Here is a 17,394-nt window from a genome sequence, read left to right as displayed (position 1 = left end):
CAAAAAAAGACCTAAACAAAATGTAAGTTTTTTATAACAAAAGCTTAAGAAGAATCCTGCGCATTTTCTGGTCAAACAGAATATGATTTGAAGTGATTGAATTCCATTACAGTATTACATCGGACTCCAGAGTATTGAATGCGAAAGCTTAGAAGACCAAAAAACGCATGAAGGAGTATTGTAGACGGAGATCTGAAGAACCCGAATAACCCGAATAACACAATGGAAACCGTAGAAAAGATGGCCAAAGATAGACAGAATGGACAGCCAAGTAAGTAAGTCTGCAACTTCTACCAGAGAAAACAATACTTGGGGATAACAAAACAGTCAAACAATTAAAAAATAACTATTTATATCTATATGCTATAGGGAGCCGCACATATTATATAACTTTTCTGCTGAATGTTGTTGTCCATCAGTTTCATTCCAATAATGCCCGTTTAAACATTGAATTATTATTTTATGTTTCATCACGAACTGACAGTCCACCGACAGCAATACTGATCAGTGTAATAGCGATTCTAAAGTACAAGTTGTTATGTTCAGTATATAATTACTAAAAAATGTACCATATCAAGTGGGTTTGGAATAATCTCCAGCACGTAAGACCGATGTCAAAACCTTTTTTGTGGAAAGCTTAAAACAAACATCCAAAATATCAGCTAAGGCTGCGTAGCAAGATCAACATTGTCTGAAGAAGTTGCAACAATATCTCTGGTTTTTTTATCTTTAGTATGCTTGTTTGTTTGTCTTTCTCTTCTTGTTCTTTTGTGTTGTTATTTTATTGAAGGGCTATTTTTTTTAATTCACTCGGTTACGCCTTCTGATTGTACTTTGTTGTACTAATACTTCCAATGTACTTTGAAATTGTACTGATAAAGCACTTGTTCTGTGAATTTAATGAATTTTGTACAGTGATGTAGAAATAACCTGTAAAAAGGAGTAGGTCCGGTAAGGGCCGATTTTGGCCTCAAATTTCAGGTTCATCTAACGAAAGATTTTGGACACTTTTTAAACACTTAAGTGTCTATTGCAATTGATTCGATTAGTTTTTAAGCTTAGATATGAAAAATCTATTAAATATGCCAAAAAAACGTCACTTTTCAGATAGTTTTTGTCAAAAATGAAAGTGGCCGCATCCGTGTTCATCCTCAACCTTTATATATGTTATGTATTATCGTCAAATACAACTTACATTTCAATATTATGAATGAACACGAATGCGGCCACTTTCATTTAGGACGAAAACCATCTAAAATTTAACTAAAATGCTAAAATTGTGAAGATTTCAGTAATTTAGCATGACTTTAGGATGCTAGTACCCGATAAATGTGCATTGTATTGTCAAAAACAGCCCATATTTATGTAGCAGAAGCATTATACTTTCCAATGAATAGCTTAAAGATTACATTTTCACAATTTTGTAAAACTGTTATATTTGGGGGCCAAAAAGGGGTCTTACTGAACCTACTCCTTTGTAAGAGGTGAATGCATATTTTAGACGTCATACATCTTTTGCAAAATTGCAAAACCAAACAATTGAGCATACCACACTATCTTTCTTCTACATATTGGATCTTTTCTATTGAATAATTGAAAACAAAATACTTTGTGAAGTTGACCTTCTCAAAGTTGTGACAATAGTTATCCGTGATGTTTAAACTTTAACTAAATTGTCTTTCTATGCTCTTGATAGATAAAGCAGTGTATTATAAACTTGCTTTAAGTTTAATAATATGGTTATTGCCTAATGATTATGTACACCTGATTTACAATGGTTGGGTGCATTTTACAATTACTTGTCGACATCTAACCACAACTCTTCAATGTTTAATCCTTTGTAAGCTGTTGTATTTTCTCAGTATATATATGACAACAAAAAGAGAGATTTTGATGCTTTTATAATGTTAGATGATTTTATTTCAGGAATTTATACAAACATCCAAACGGCCAAACAACAGTCATATTTAGAAAAAAAGCCGGCACTGAAATGTTATTTACAGGGCGCTTTTTTTTCATTTAAGAAAAGGGGAAGTGTTATGATTGCCGATGAGACAACTATACCTTTTAGACATTCATGTAAACAATGCCTTTTTACTCCGCAATTTTATATTTCCTGATAAGAGATATCTTCATTAGTCAACTGAAACCGAAAGAATAATCTCGTCCATCCATTCAAATAATGGTTGCTGTCTTAGACGTTAAGGATTTAGCTGCGCCTTTCGTGAAAGGTGAAATTAGGTCTTGCAGTATTTGTATATTTTACTTGTTTAAAGTTTTGAACTACTCGTGAAATGACTTTGATATAAGACTTGTTTTAAGACAACTTGACAAATGACATAAATCTAATATATATAGTCACTTTAACTGATATATGATAATCCTTTGTTTTACCATTTTACTGCAAGTAGGGAGACATATTTATTATGTAACAATTTGTAAACACTATAATTAGATCATAAAAGGAACTTTAGTTGTGAGAACGTAAAAAGTTTATTTAGAATTTAAAAAAAAAAATGTTATTTGGTGAAAAGGAGAAGGTCTGGTAAGGACTCATTTTGGCCTCAAATTTCAATTTCTTCTGACGAAAGATTTTGACCACTTTTTAAACACTTAAGTGTCTATTTTACTTGGTTCAATTAGTTTATGTGAAAGATTTTAACTGATTTAGTCATTAAAAACGATCCGATTCCAGCTCAAATATGAAAAATCTACCAAATATGCAGAAAAATGTCACTTTACAGATGGTTTTTGTCAAAAATGAAAGTGGCCGCATCCGTGTTCATCCACAACCTTTATATATGTTATGTATTATCATAAAATACAACTTACATTTCAATATTAAGGATGAACACGAATGCGGCCACATTCGTTTAACACGGAAACCGTCTAAGATTTAACTAAAATGCTAGAATTTTGAAGATTTCAGTAATTTAGCATGACTTAATGGCGCTACAAACCCGATATATGTGCATTGTATAGTCAAAAACAGCCCATATTTATGTGGCAGAAGCATTCAACTGTCCATTAAATAACTAAAAGTTTACGTTTTAAAAATTTTTTGTAAAACTGTTATATTTTGGGGCCAAAAAGGGGTCTTACCGGACCTACTCCTTTCAAAATTTCAAAACTTTTTAAAAATTTGGAATTCTGAAATATTGAAACTTTGATCTAAAAATCTAAAATCTGTAAATTACCTGGACCAAAATGATTGTAATAAAAAGAAAATCAAATGTCAAAATCAAAAACATAAAAAAATTATATTGTTTCGATAAAGAATTTCTTTCTTGTTCAATTAAAGGATAAAGAATTTCAACCAAAATTCAAGTATATGTTGGATTGGCCTCTCTGCTTGTATCATCTCTGGACCCCTACAACTTAGTTATACATTTTTTGTTTCTTTATCTTGATATTCTGTCATTATGTCAAAATGCTTGTTCAATCCGTGTCAAATGAGGTCTTGTACAGCACGTTATGTATTGATGGTGTCAATAATTTGAGAAGAATTATGTCAGAGGTGAAGATAAAAATCATTTGATTATAGCTTATGTCATGCAATCTATGGATTTGTCAATTGTTAATATTTATTGACTACAATCCATTGTAGGGGTGCACACCATTCAAATGTTGCATTCTTTCATTCTGACAGTAAATATTTATCAATTGGAAGGTTTCGTTCTGACAATAACTATTTGGAAATTGATCGTTATATATCCGTTTTACTACTACTTTTAATTTTATTGTATCTAAAAATACTAAGCATGACCATTATAAAAACCACCATGCTTCACATTATAGGATCAAATGTACAAGCAGGTCATTACGTTCTTTGAGGTTGGTCTTCTTTGAAACTGTATCGGTTTTATTGTTGTTGTTTTTACTTTTTAGGTTTTTTTTTGTTGCTTGCATTATTTGTTATACTGGTATTACGATCTTGTTTCTGCACCCTTTTTTACTGTAATTGTTTTCATGTGATTTCTGTGATATTATTATTCGAAGTTAAAGAGGGGAGGTTTGGGACCTTTCTGAAAATTGGTTAAAAATCAGCTCATGTTTGTGTGTCTGTCCTAGGCCAAAAACCTTGTCGTTTATTACATACACCAAAAAAAAAAACCTTTTTCTGTTTGATTAGTGACAACCTTAAAACATTGATGTTGTTGAATATCAGTTCGTTCATAATACAACAGTGTCATGTTACTTGTTTATATAATTTGATAGTATGGCTGTTGAATTGTATTTCAGCAATACTTTACTTTGAAAGTAAGTATGTTTTAAAGACAGAGAGAAATATAGGTTATACGAGTTTAGTTTATATAACAGTTTTACGTAACATTAGCAATTGAATCTTTGCGATTCTAATAAGAGATTGAATGCGGTCACTCGCACCATGATTAATCACATCATCATCATTTTTTTTCTTCTATAAAACTGATAAAAATAGGTAGGTAAAATCCCAGACATAAAGATAAGTATTAAACTACTTTTACTGCAACATGGTTACAAAGTCATGCAAGACTGGATGTCATGAATGTAAAAAGCAATACATTGATTTATATCGATTAAATAATGCACATTTTATTGAAATTATTCTTTCAAATAACAATAAGCGCTTACATGATCAAATGACTTTGATAACAAGGTCGTCTGCGGTTTGGTTAAGTGAAAAACTTCAGTCATACTGAACTTTTTAATAATGGCTTTATTTGGGAAACAAACAGAAACCAATTTTGGTTAAAGCAAATACATATAGACAAAACAAATATAAGAAAATATCGACAAGTAATATACAGGTTAAAATCAGCTATTTGTCTCCTTTCTTAAGTTCTAATGACTCTTCAATTAAAGAAACCAATACCAAACAATTTCATCTGATAGGATAGCTGTTCAGTATAAAGAAAATATTGCAGTGAAAATTGTGCTGGTCGCAGGTCTCGAAATGGATGAAATTGTATGCTACTACATCAAATTCAAAATTAAATTGAATGTCCTATGTTTTCATAAAGCATTCCGATTAAAATTCTTTTGAAAAGAAAAAAACTCAATCCTTAACAAAATGATGAAACATATATATTGAAATAAGCATCAATTTCATAAAGCTAAAATATCATTCTGGTTTATTTTTCAATCTTAAAACTGACAGTTGGAGGTTATGCTAGCATCCTCAGAAAAAAAAACCAGTCCATATAGGCCTACCGGTTACAGCCCTTCTTCATGGCTTTATTGTAAAGATGAGGCTCCTGAAATAAGAATGACCATCATTTCGAAGCAGACCTAAACTCTTTCCGGTAGAATGATAATACCACTTCCAATGTTGTTTCATATTTGCAAAAACAGATACTTTTCACTTTAAAAAAAGATGCGAAAATTAAACGGAAATACCGAGCTAATTTAAATTTTTGTTTTAATGAAATATCGCAAATAGATTTTGGCATGACAGCATATTGTTTGTTTGTCCTTTAGACGAATAAACTTTAATCATTATTTAACAAAAAGCGATATTTTCTAAGTGTTACATATGTATAACTGTCATATTTAAAGGCGGATAAAAGGAAGAAAAAGGATAGCGAAAGAATGTTGTTGCGGAGCATATTTTTTTTACTGCAAATACCTTTATTTATAATAGCCTTTATTTAAGCATAACAGATCGTTGAAATGACAAAAGCATGGTCGATACACCTTATCGCTATTTGTCGGCCATTCAGTACTGGAGATCACACAGGTTCCCGTAAAATGCCACGTTTGACGTCATAATACAAAATGTCTGATGCCACACTGGAAAGTGATTGTTGTATGCCGTCAATAGTTCAAGTGGGACAGATTCTCGTGTCAGCCGGGAATAGCAATAAGGTGTATTGAAATAAGGAGTAAAGTTTCGGATTTTATTTTTGATGACTCAAATTTAATTTCAGCTCAAAGGGGTTTATTGGTGAATACGAGACAGTCGAACGTTCACAGACCTATATTTTACATAATATGGCAAAATGAAGGGTACTTTATTCAGAAGATTTGCACCACGTGACTTAAGCCCTTTTGATTAAATTACTTCTCTTAGTTTAAGATTGAAAATATAATTTATATCAAATATGCGGATAATCCAGTCCTTTCCGTCATGGATCTAAAACTAATGTGTCTTTGAAAACTTCCTTTGGCGGATATTTACAAAAAAAAAAGTTGTGTTTTATTCTACTGTACGGAGAAAAGGCTGAAAATTTGTCTTTTTACGAAATGGGAAGGTTGAAATCATCATGTTTTTAAAAGAATTTGACCGAAAAATTAAGAAAGCAGGTAAGTTAAAAGTTATTAAACTTTAAAATGCAACCTACAAGATATTTCCCTATAATATGCGGACAAATCGTGAACAATATCTTCTTCAGTATCTTGATTTCTGATGTTTTACAATTTTTTCACTATTGTATTAAGCAATTGAACACGAACAGAACCCTAATAATAGTACAATTCACCTAGATGCGGACTAATTATTGATACAGCATAGGAATTGTCATTAAGGGGCATATATTATCCTATTGTAATGGCTGCCACCATCATAGGACGGAAGAAGAAGATAAGGCAAGATGGCCACTATGCAAAATACCCCAAATTTTGCATTATGAGAAAGAGAATAGCAAATAAAGTCATATCGCCATATTTAATTTTGTTTGTACAACATTGTATATACATTTGGGGATGTGTAAATGTGTAAATATATATAAATATAAACAAAAATGAACTAATAAAAAATAACAGGCTTATAATTTCGAACGCCACACAATGTTTTGTATACAAAAGACCGTAATCGGTTGCGAAGCCGCTCGAGGCAAACACGTTAAGAAGTCAAGTGAAGTATGAAGTTGAAGACCGATAAGAACCACAAAAAAAAAAAAAAACATACGCTGACAAAATATTTGTCTTCTATACGACATGCTTTTATGATGTTGTTTATTACAATCGGAATTGATCCACAAATCCTTAGACGTAAGTTTGTGTAGCATCTCATTTACATGGCAATTCATTTCCTATTACTTTATCTGGTTGGTTGATTTTTGGAGTTTCAGTTTTATATGTATTTTTCAAAGTTTTGAATTTATTGTCATTAAACAACACTTCATCTCATTTTATCTAATAAATCATCAGTGGTGATAAATCTCGTTACAATAAAACTATTTTCCCAAACATGTCAAATATTTGTATTTCAAGTGTGAAATATGTCATTCAAAATTATGATTGCATCTCCTTCAGTGGGGTAAACAGTCAAAGCCTTCTTATCATTATTTATTTCATGTTCAGAAGTCAAGTTGATTTTATATTGAATGTCTCTATAATAGTCAACGACCATTCATACGAAGTCGTTGGATCGTTATGTAAAATGATACAGCGGCTTTGTCAGTTTGACGGTTTTTCAACTTTTAATAATATGAGTTTGAGTTCCCCTTTGGTATCTTTCGCCTCTCTGAGACAACATAAAAAATAAAAATAAATAAATAAAACATATATATATAGAAAACTAATGTTTGAATATAAATACAAAACACAATCATGAACATTTTTGATAAAAAATATTCTACATCACACTTACATCAACGATATGAACAAATGTGTGGACATCTATTTCCGGAAAAAACTGAGATGTTGGTGTAACCACGCATTATCGAAATATTATAATGAATATATAAAGAATCGATGTATGACACAGTGTGGGAACGGAACTGTACGGTTTTATAATAGTTTTGTCATTCGGGAGACTGTCTTTTAGTGATTTCTTTACATTTGCACTGTCCTTTTATTTTGACTTGTATACTTATTGTTTGAATGTTGATTTTCTCGCTGATATAGACACCTTCAAAAATGTTTCAGTGATAGATTCTTAACTATCTTTATTATTCTGAGAAATGACTGAACCCGTGCTCATTGTTATTTTAAATGCCATAGATGAATATAATAGGACAGACAAGGAACAGCCAATGAAACACATATGTTATGTATTTAATGAATTTGGCTAAGGAAAGCTCCGAGTGATTGTACAGGAGGGCTCAAAACGATTGTACAGTAAACTTGCAAGCGATTGTACAGTCCATTGAAATATCCGACATTTAGAAAATGAATATATTGGGGTTTCTACTTGGACAATGACTTTCAAACTTTCAGACAGGTAAGAATATATATCAGAAAAGGTACATAAGAAAATTCTGATAGTGACGATGGGTTTTTCGATGTTCATTAAACAGGATGAAATTTGAAAAAAGGCAGGACAGGAGTTTGAAAAACTGAAAAAACCAAGGATGTGCAACTTTGCAAAAAAAATAAAATAGGAAGGACAGATATTACAACCAAAGGAAAGCATGGCTAAATGTTTCCTAATTTACGACATGTTTGATTAACCAACCACACTTAGGAATAATGTATATCCTAAGTTGGTCTTTAGTACACGTCTTAATCCTAAGAGAGAAGGGGGATAGGACCTTTATCGGGACTCCGGGATCGGGTGTTTTTAAGCTCGGGATTTCGGGATTGATCCTTTCGGGATGTCGGGATTTCATGTTTTTAAGCCCGGGATTTCGGGATCAGGACCCCTCTTATCCCCCCCCCCCCCCAAGAGAGCTTCGATAAACAGACCACTGTATTTTACATAACCAGTTATTGAATTATTTTGATTTGGAAGTCAATGGCCCTCTCATATATATTAAGTTCCCCAATAGTTTACATCGAGACAATCTTTAATAAATACCGAAGTCAACAAATGGGTGTTCATTCATAGGTAACTGCATGAAAGTAAATAACTTAAATTCTTACAAGTGTATAATACTGGTAGCAGATTTTTTTTATCTGCTCGTTGGTATATGAATATGGCAATAAATCTTTGATTCTTGAAACTGAAATCATATATATGTTCCAACTGTACGATAAAACAATATTTGATATCGTATATACTTACGTATAAAAAAGAAAACAGTCATATACATAAAAATTAAGCATGGCCACCCAGATTTAAAAAGACTTTAGCCGGAGAAACGATGCTGAAGTCATGTTTCAAATATTAATACACCGATCTTATTAAAGATACATGTAGATTGTATTGGCTTCCTTATCTTTTCTGACACTATCAGATGTAAGTTTTGAAGTTTTTGGATTTTACTAAGCCGACAGTCGAATCCACGACACTTTGCATTCGAGAAGAGCGAGTTACAAGTTAGAACCTAAAGCCTGTGTTAGTGTAGTGTTTTTTTGTATTATTTTTAGTTCATTTATATGTTTCGGAATTAAGTGTCGTGTCCATTTTTGCTTAATTATACAGGGAGCAGCTGAAGCCCGCTTCCGATATTGGAATTTTTCGCAGTGTTGAAGACCCACTGGTGTCCCTGGGCTGTTTTCTACTCTTTTGTCGGATTTTGTATCTATGACAAATTCACCGTTTTCATTCTTGTGTTTACCACAAGACCAACGAAGCGGCTACAATAAAACCAACCTTTTTATATTATACAGCAAAACATAAAAAGAAAACTATAAATGTAATTTCATATATAGTTTAAAATACTTGTTAAATATAATGTAATATTATAATGTATATTTCAACTACTCACTAGAATCTTAAAGACTATAGCACGAGCATCATCTTTGTATGCGACAAATATTTTTTTTAGTGCAATTCTTTCTCGCGCCTTTCCCCCATCAAATGATGTGTAACAGATAAACACAATATTAACAGTTTTTGCAGTGAAAAGATTTATGCAAATTTTGAACTGATTGTTTATGTTAATGATTTGTTTATAGGAAACTAGTGTGGACACCGATCAGTGTTGGGGATAATTGTCTTCTACAACTTCATTTGATTCAATTAATTTCTGTGAAAAATTTTAACTAATTTAGTCATGAAAAACGTTCAGATTCAAGCTTAAATATGAAAAATCTACCAAATATGCCGACAAATGTCACTTTTCAGATGTTTTTTTGTCAAAAATAAAAGTGGCCGCATTCGTGTTCATCCTCAACCTTTATACGGAAACCGTCTAAAATTTAGCTAAAATGATATTATGAAGATTTCAGTAATTTAGCTGGACTTATTGGTGCTAGTATCCGATATATGTGCATCGTATTGTCAAAAACAGCCCATATTTATGTAGCAGAAGCATTCTACTGTCCATTAAATATCTAAAAATTTACATTTTAACAATTTTGTAAAACTTCAATATTTTGGGGCCAAAAAGGCGTCTTACTGGACCTACTCCTTTCGATGTTAACATTGGGGGACCTTTTTTTATTTTCGCGAGTGTGCGAAAAGTGATATCGGATCCACTCGTTATAAAAAAAATGTATACCATCGAAATATACAAAAAAACAGGGACGGTCAAAATATATCTTTTTTCAATTTTCATTGTAACACAAAAAGATCCGGTAGAGTTATGGGTTGGTCACTTTTAATTGTGGTTATAAACGTCGTTTTTTTGTTACGAAAATCGCCGAGTTAATTGTTAGTTTGATTCAATGTCCAATTGTGACGTTAACGTCGTTAGCTACGATGCCCAGTTACGAAATATTTATTTCCTAACTCGGTAGCGCAATTTATTGCAATACTATTTTTTAATATTTACTAATATTAGAAAGCTAAACAAAAATATGGGAAAGTCATTTTGGAGGAAATTCAAGTGCAGGAAGTGTTGTCCAAATTACAACAACTGGAAAAAAGAGGTAAGAAAGTTTTAATCTATTGTTAAATCTGTCAATATGTTTTTCCGGCCAGTACTACCATCATGATAAATCTGGTAGTTTTGAAATGTGGGTTGAGAGGAAAAGACTTAGTTTTCTCGTTTGAATTGTTTTACATTGTCATTTCGGAACCTTTTATAGCTGACTATGCGGTATGGGCTTTGCTCATTGTTGAAGCCCGTACAATGACCTATAGTTGTTAATTTCTGTGTCGTCTTGGTCTCTTGTGGAGAGTTGCCTCATTGGCAATCATACCACATCTTCTTTTTGATATTAAATCTATTGTTAAATCTGTAATTGTCATGATGTTTTCCCGCGACATGTACTACCACCATGATAAATCTTACTTCCAAACGATCGGCGTACTAGAGACAAACAACGCCTATACCAACCACCATCAAACCAGAGTGTATATAAGTACTCATACTTTCCACGGACTCTACAAGAGTGAACCACCTTCCAACAGCTACAACTGAAGCTTTGACAATAGAGGGGTTCCAGAGTGCACTAGCCAACAATAGTGCACCCAAGAAACCGACAGCAACCAAGGGTACATAGTTTTAAATTGTATATATTCGGAACGTTTTATTTGTAAATAGTTTAAAGGAGATTTGCTGTCTCATTCTCCGTCTAAAGAATCCAGTCCTTAGCAAAGAAGAAGAAGAAATCTGGTTGTTAAAATGTGGGTTGAGAGGAAAAGACATTTATATTATTCTAAATGTTATGCTAAAAATTATTTAATGTTACTAAAAATTTCTGATGTTGTTTTTTTTCTATTACAGAAGACCCAAGTTGCGTCTGATGACTTCGGGACGGATTCTGATAGGTGAGTCTTTAATATTTTATTACAATAACAGCGGCGGATTTTGGGGGAGACCTAGGGCGCCCCCTTTTCTGTTTTGGTTGAATAATAGGGAATAACTGAAGCACTCTTAGGCAGTCAGCGGGGCCCCACTTATGAAAATTGAATATCTAGATCCGCCACTGAATAAACATGATGAAGTATGGTTTCCGAAAAACAAATAACGAAGGTGCTTTAAAAGACCAAGGGCAGATTCAAGTAACTAAACGCGTTCTACTTACTTGGTCAAAAAGTTTTACTAAAAGTGCAAAATTATGCAATGTTTTTCTTTAGTTCTTGTGCTTTTACCAGAAACATATGTGTTTCTGCTGTAAGAAAACAAATCTGAAGTTAAAATACGAATTCTTATTTATAAGAAAAAAAATGAAATTAAATGTTCAAAAACTGGTGTTTACATATAAGATTGTAATAATATTTCATGTCACATAGGGAAACAACAGAAGTAGGTAAAGTCGCAGAAAATACCAGTGTATTTCAAGAAACGACAGATGAAGCAGTTAGTCCGATAGATGATTTGAACCATGACGAGGAATTTGTGTCCAAGCCTGTCACAGAATTGAATTCCGAGGAGAAAAATGAGCCAAATCTTGAGTCATCGGAAGAAGAACTAAAGGGTGAAAGAAAAGAAGAAATAGAGGGTGGAAGGAAAGAAGAAATAGAGGGTGAAAGGGAAGAAGAAATAGAGGACAAACAACGGGAAACAACAGAAGACGGTAGGAGACTAGTTAAAAATAAATATAGATCTATAATTTTGCAATTTCAATTAAATGCGCATAATTAGTATGTGATTTGAAGCTTAGTAGAAAATAAAGAATCCGATTCTTTAATCGTACAATTATGTCGTTGCTGTTCAAGTATGGAAAAACGTTCAAATTATACAACTTTTTTTTTTAAAATATTCACGAATTAATGGTGATGTGATGTGCAGACATCAAGGCTATAACTGAGTTAGAAATGCCACAGATTGGTCACTGTTCCCTTTTGTTCTAAAGAAGGTAAATTTTTAGGGAGCTACGTTCTAAAGAAGGTAATTTTTTAGGGAGCTACCGTTTGATTTTTTATGGGAGAAGGGTTTTTTTTTTTTTTGGGGGGGGGGGTAGTATGCGGGGCTAGTATTAATTTTGTAAAAAAAAAAAAGTAGGCGGGAATTTCGGGTAAAACAGTCCAGGATGAACAGCTTTCCGGTAGGATGACAATTCATGTAAAAAAAACCTCAGGATAAAGCAATGGAAGAATACAGGACCGTATAGAGTGAAAAATTAAAAAGGCACAGTGGCGGATTCAGGGGGGGGGGGGGGGGGGTTTCCGGGGGATGAAACCCCCTTTTTTTTGTCCGATCAATGCATTTGAAAGGGAGCATATAGTTGGACCCCCCCCCCCCCCCCCCCCTTTACTCTGGGTTGGGAACCCCCCTTTTTAAAATGGCTGGATCCGCAACTGAGGCAGGACAGAGATTACAACTAAAAAATGCATTACAAAATTGTTCATCCTAGCCTCCCCCTAAAAATCAAATGGTAGGTTTTACACCATTTTCACTCACCTTTCTGTAGACAGAATATCAATATTTGTATTTTAAAATGTTTAGTTGTAGGAACAGTATGGGACAGCATCACAAGGGGTAGCATCAGCCAGGCTGATATATCTAGCGAACATGCAAATAACCAGTGCACATCCATTGCTTTGACTGCAGCCGGTACACACGAGGTCAAATCTATATCAACCTGGGTTTCGGTAGATATTGACATGGTTTTGTACCAAGGGGATGAAAACCATGGCGTTTACAGGTATTTACATGGCATTTATTTGATCTTACACAATCAACTAACCCTCCTGAATAGTTACTTCCTCTTCTTTGCCTTTCGCCGTCAGAATTGAGGTAAACACTTTCAAAAACTAAATCAAAATCAGTACTGTAAACCAACTTATTTTCGCGGATACTTAATTTCGCGTTTTAACCTTTCTAGAACAATTCGAGGCTTTTAATTTCGCGATTTTTTAATTAACATGCTGTAGTTTAGTAAGGCAAGATCCTAGTCTCACATATTCGCGTTATTTTTCTGTTCGCGAAAGTGCCGAAAATAAATCGCTCGCGAAAATAAGTATGTTTACAGTATTTAACTCTTTTTTAGCAATGGTTACATGATAGGTCTTTAAGCTTAACTGTAGGCTTATACAACAGTACTATAGGTCGCTCTGTCACTCTGTTGTTCTGAAGCTAAATCGAGGTAATGGATCATGTCCTGTGTATGTCTGAATTAAAAACAACTAGAGGCTCTTAGGTAGCAATAAACAGTTAGAAAAAAATACTAAAATTTGCCCTTATGAATTTTACCATCCCCTTTTCATTGCTTTCTTGCAATATCAAGCTTACTGTTTGTGTCATATATGGGCATATGTATGTAATCAGAATCTTCCATAGATTTTATATCCAGTATATAAAATGGTAAAATATAATTTCTTTTTGGTGTATCCATGGCAACAATCTGCATTTATTTGTTATAAAATATTGCAAAAAGGGGGGGAAAGATGTCACATATTTCCCCAAAATTTGGCTAAAAGTAGAATTTCAATCATTTGAAGTAATACCTTTTCTGAAACTGTGTACATATATCATTCAGTAAATCCAATGAAAATCATATGTCTTTCATCTCATTTTTTTGTAAAATTGCGTCAAAAACTTCGCGTAGAAAAAGAGTGTTTGTAAACAGTACATTAATTTCTGGACCGATGGCCGGTCTAGCTATGAAAATACGGATGGTCAAACAGAAAACAGCCCATAAAACATGTAAAAAATAATCTTGATGAACTTATAAACCATCTTTGAAGACTAAATTAGCACTCATCTGTCTAAAAATGATTTTTATTACACAATAACTTTCCTATTTTAAAAATCCACAGGGGCCAAAATGCGAAACTAAACTCCTAACTGTGTATTGCTACCTTAAGAGCCTGTGTCGCTCACATTGGTCTATGTGCATATTAAACAAAGGACACAGATGGATTAATGACAAAATTGTGTTTTGGTGATAGTGATATGTTTCTAGATCTTACTTTACTGAACATTCTTGCTTCTTACAATTATCTCTATTTATAATGAACTTGGCCCATTAGTTACAGAGGAAAATATTTTGTTAAAATTAACAAAATTTATGAAAATTATTAAAAATTTACAAAATTTATGAAAATTACTAAAAATTTACAAAATTTATGAAAATTATTAAAAAAATACTATAAAGGGCAATAACTCCTTAAGGAGTCAACTGACCATTTTGGTCATGTTGACTTATTTGTGGATCTTACTTTGCTGAACATTATTGCTGTTTACAGTTTATCTCTATCTAATAATAATATTCAAGATGAACCAAAAACAGAAAAATTTCCTTAAAAATTACCAATTCAGGGGCAGTAACCCAACAACCAGTTGTCGGATTCATCTGAAAATATCAGGGCAGATAGATGTCGACTTGCAAAACAATTTAACCTCTGTCTGAATTGCTCTTTATGCTTTGGTTTCAGAGTTAAAAGCCAAAATCAAAATTTTACCCCTATGTTCTATTTTCAGCCATGGCGGCCATCTTGGTGGGTTGGCTGGTTCACCGCACACAATTTTTGAACTAGAACTCAATGATGATTGTGGACAAGTATGGTTAAATTTGGCTCAGTAGTTTTTAGAGGAGAAGATTTTTGTAAAAGATAACAAAAATTTACGAAAAATTGGTAAAAAAATGACTATAAAGGGAAATAACTCCTTAAGGGGTCAACTGACAATAATTTTGTAGATCTTACTTTGCTGAACATTATTGCCAAGATGGCCGCCATGGCTACAAATAGAACATAGGGGTAAAATGCAGTGTTTGGCTTATAACTCAAAAACCAAAGCATTTAGAACAAATCTGACATGGGTTAAAATTGTTTATCAGGTCAAAATCTATCTGCTCTGAAATTTTCAGATGAATCAAACAACCCTTTGTTAGGTTGCTGCCCCTGAATTGGTAATTTTAAGGAAATTTTGCTGTTTTTGGTTATTATCTTGATATTATTATAGAAAGAGATAAACTGTAAACAGCAATAATGTTCAGCAAAGTAAGATTTACAAATAAGTCAACATGACCAAAATGGTAAGTTGACCCCTTTAAGAGTTATTGCCCTTTATAGTAAATTTTTAACCATTTTTCGTTAATCTTAGAAATCTTTTAGAAAAATCTTCTCTTCTGAAACTACTCGGCCGAATTAAACCAAACTTGGCCATAATCATCATTGGGGTATCTAGTTTAAAAAATGTGTCCGGTAACCCGGCCAACCAACCAAGATGGCCACCATGGCTAAAATTAGAACATAGGGATAAAATGCAGTTTTTGGCTTATAACTCAAAAACCAAAGCATTTAGAACAAATCTGACATGAAGTGAAATTGTTTATCAGGTAAAGATCTCTCTGTCCTGGAATTTTCAGATGAATCGAATAACTAATTGTTAGGTTGCTGCCCCTGAATTGGTAATTTTAAGGAAATTTTGCTGTTTTTGGTTATTACCTTGAATACTATAATAGATAGATAAACTGTAAACAGCAATAATGTACAGCAAAGTAAGACCTAAAAATAAGTCAACACGACCAAAATTGTCAATTTACTACCTTCATAGTAATTTTTTAACAATTTTCATAAAATTTGTAGATTTTCACTAACATTTTCCACTGAAACTACTGGGCCAAGTTCATTATAGATAGAGATAATTGTAAGCAGCAAGAATGTTAAGTAAAGTAAGATCTAACCAGATGCTCTGCAGGGCGCAGCTTTATACGACCGCATAGGTTGAACCCTGAACGGTTGGGGCAAGTATGGACACAACATTCAAGCTGGATTCAGCTCTAAATTTGGATTGTGATTAAATAATTGACACAGCATAGGTTTTGGACACAGAATGAATGTGGTCTAATGAACTTAAAATAATTTTTTTGTCTTTGAGCAATCACTATGCTGTTGAATATTAATCCTCTCAAAAAAATGTTTGAAGAAATTTTCTTTTTATTTATGAAATCTGAAATGAGAAAAATTAACCCCCCCCCCATTTTTTTTCACATCCCCCTTTCCCTTTTTCAAAACTGATCTCAATTCAAATTTCTAATGAGGTTTGCAACAATAACTACTCATTTAAATACATCATAAATTATTAAAATGTAACAAAAAGTGCTTGTTATCACTGAATGGTAAAGAGTGTTTTAATTTATCAGTTGGTAGTAAAAGTGAATATACATTGTGCATTGTATAAAACAATGATTTAAGTTGATTCAACTACTATTCTGGACAAAGAAAGATAACTCCAATCAATTGAAAATTTCTTCCTATTGCACAATATTGTTCAATTAGATATTTCTTGCTATTGCGCAATACTGTGCAATTGAAAATATTTGCTATTGCACAATACTGTGCAATTGAAGATTTCTTGCTATTGCACAATACTGTGCAATTGAACATTTTTTGCTATTGCACAATACTGTGCAATTGAAGATTTCTTGCTATTGCTGAATACTGTGCAATTGAAAATTTCTTGCTATTGCATAATACTTAATATAATAATTTTGGATCCTGATTTGAACCAACTTGAAAACTGGGCCCATAATCAAAAATCTAAGTACATGATTAAATTCAGCATATCAAAAAAGCCAAAGAATTCAATTTTTATTAAAATCAAACTTAGTTTAATTTTGGACCCTTTGGTATTGGTAATGTAGACCAATTTGAAAATGGGACTAAAAATAAAGAATCTACATACACAGTTAGATTTGGAATATCAAAGAACCCCAATTATTCAATTTTTGATGAAATCAAACAAAGTT

At 32.7% G+C, this 17,394-nt stretch overlaps 1 protein-coding gene across 1 annotated transcript in view; it reads left to right on the top strand.

Annotated features, from left to right (window-relative positions):
• Window positions 1–10,496: 10,496 nt before the first annotated feature.
• Window positions 10,497–17,394, top strand: part of LOC139488634 (uncharacterized) — a gene marked incomplete in the record, with an annotated part of 7,224 nt that continues 326 nt past the window's right edge. Inside the window, 4 exon segments of the mRNA XM_071274406.1 lie at window positions 10,497–10,680; window positions 11,481–11,524; window positions 11,990–12,273; window positions 13,146–13,344. Of these exon segments, the coding sequence (XP_071130507.1) occupies window positions 10,609–10,680; window positions 11,481–11,524; window positions 11,990–12,273; window positions 13,146–13,344 (599 nt within the window).

This window comes from Mytilus edulis, chromosome 1, assembly GCF_963676685.1.
Source record: "Mytilus edulis chromosome 1, xbMytEdul2.2, whole genome shotgun sequence".
NCBI lineage: Eukaryota > Metazoa > Mollusca > Bivalvia > Mytilida > Mytilidae > Mytilus > Mytilus edulis.
This window is presented reverse-complemented; position numbering and strand designations above follow the sequence as displayed.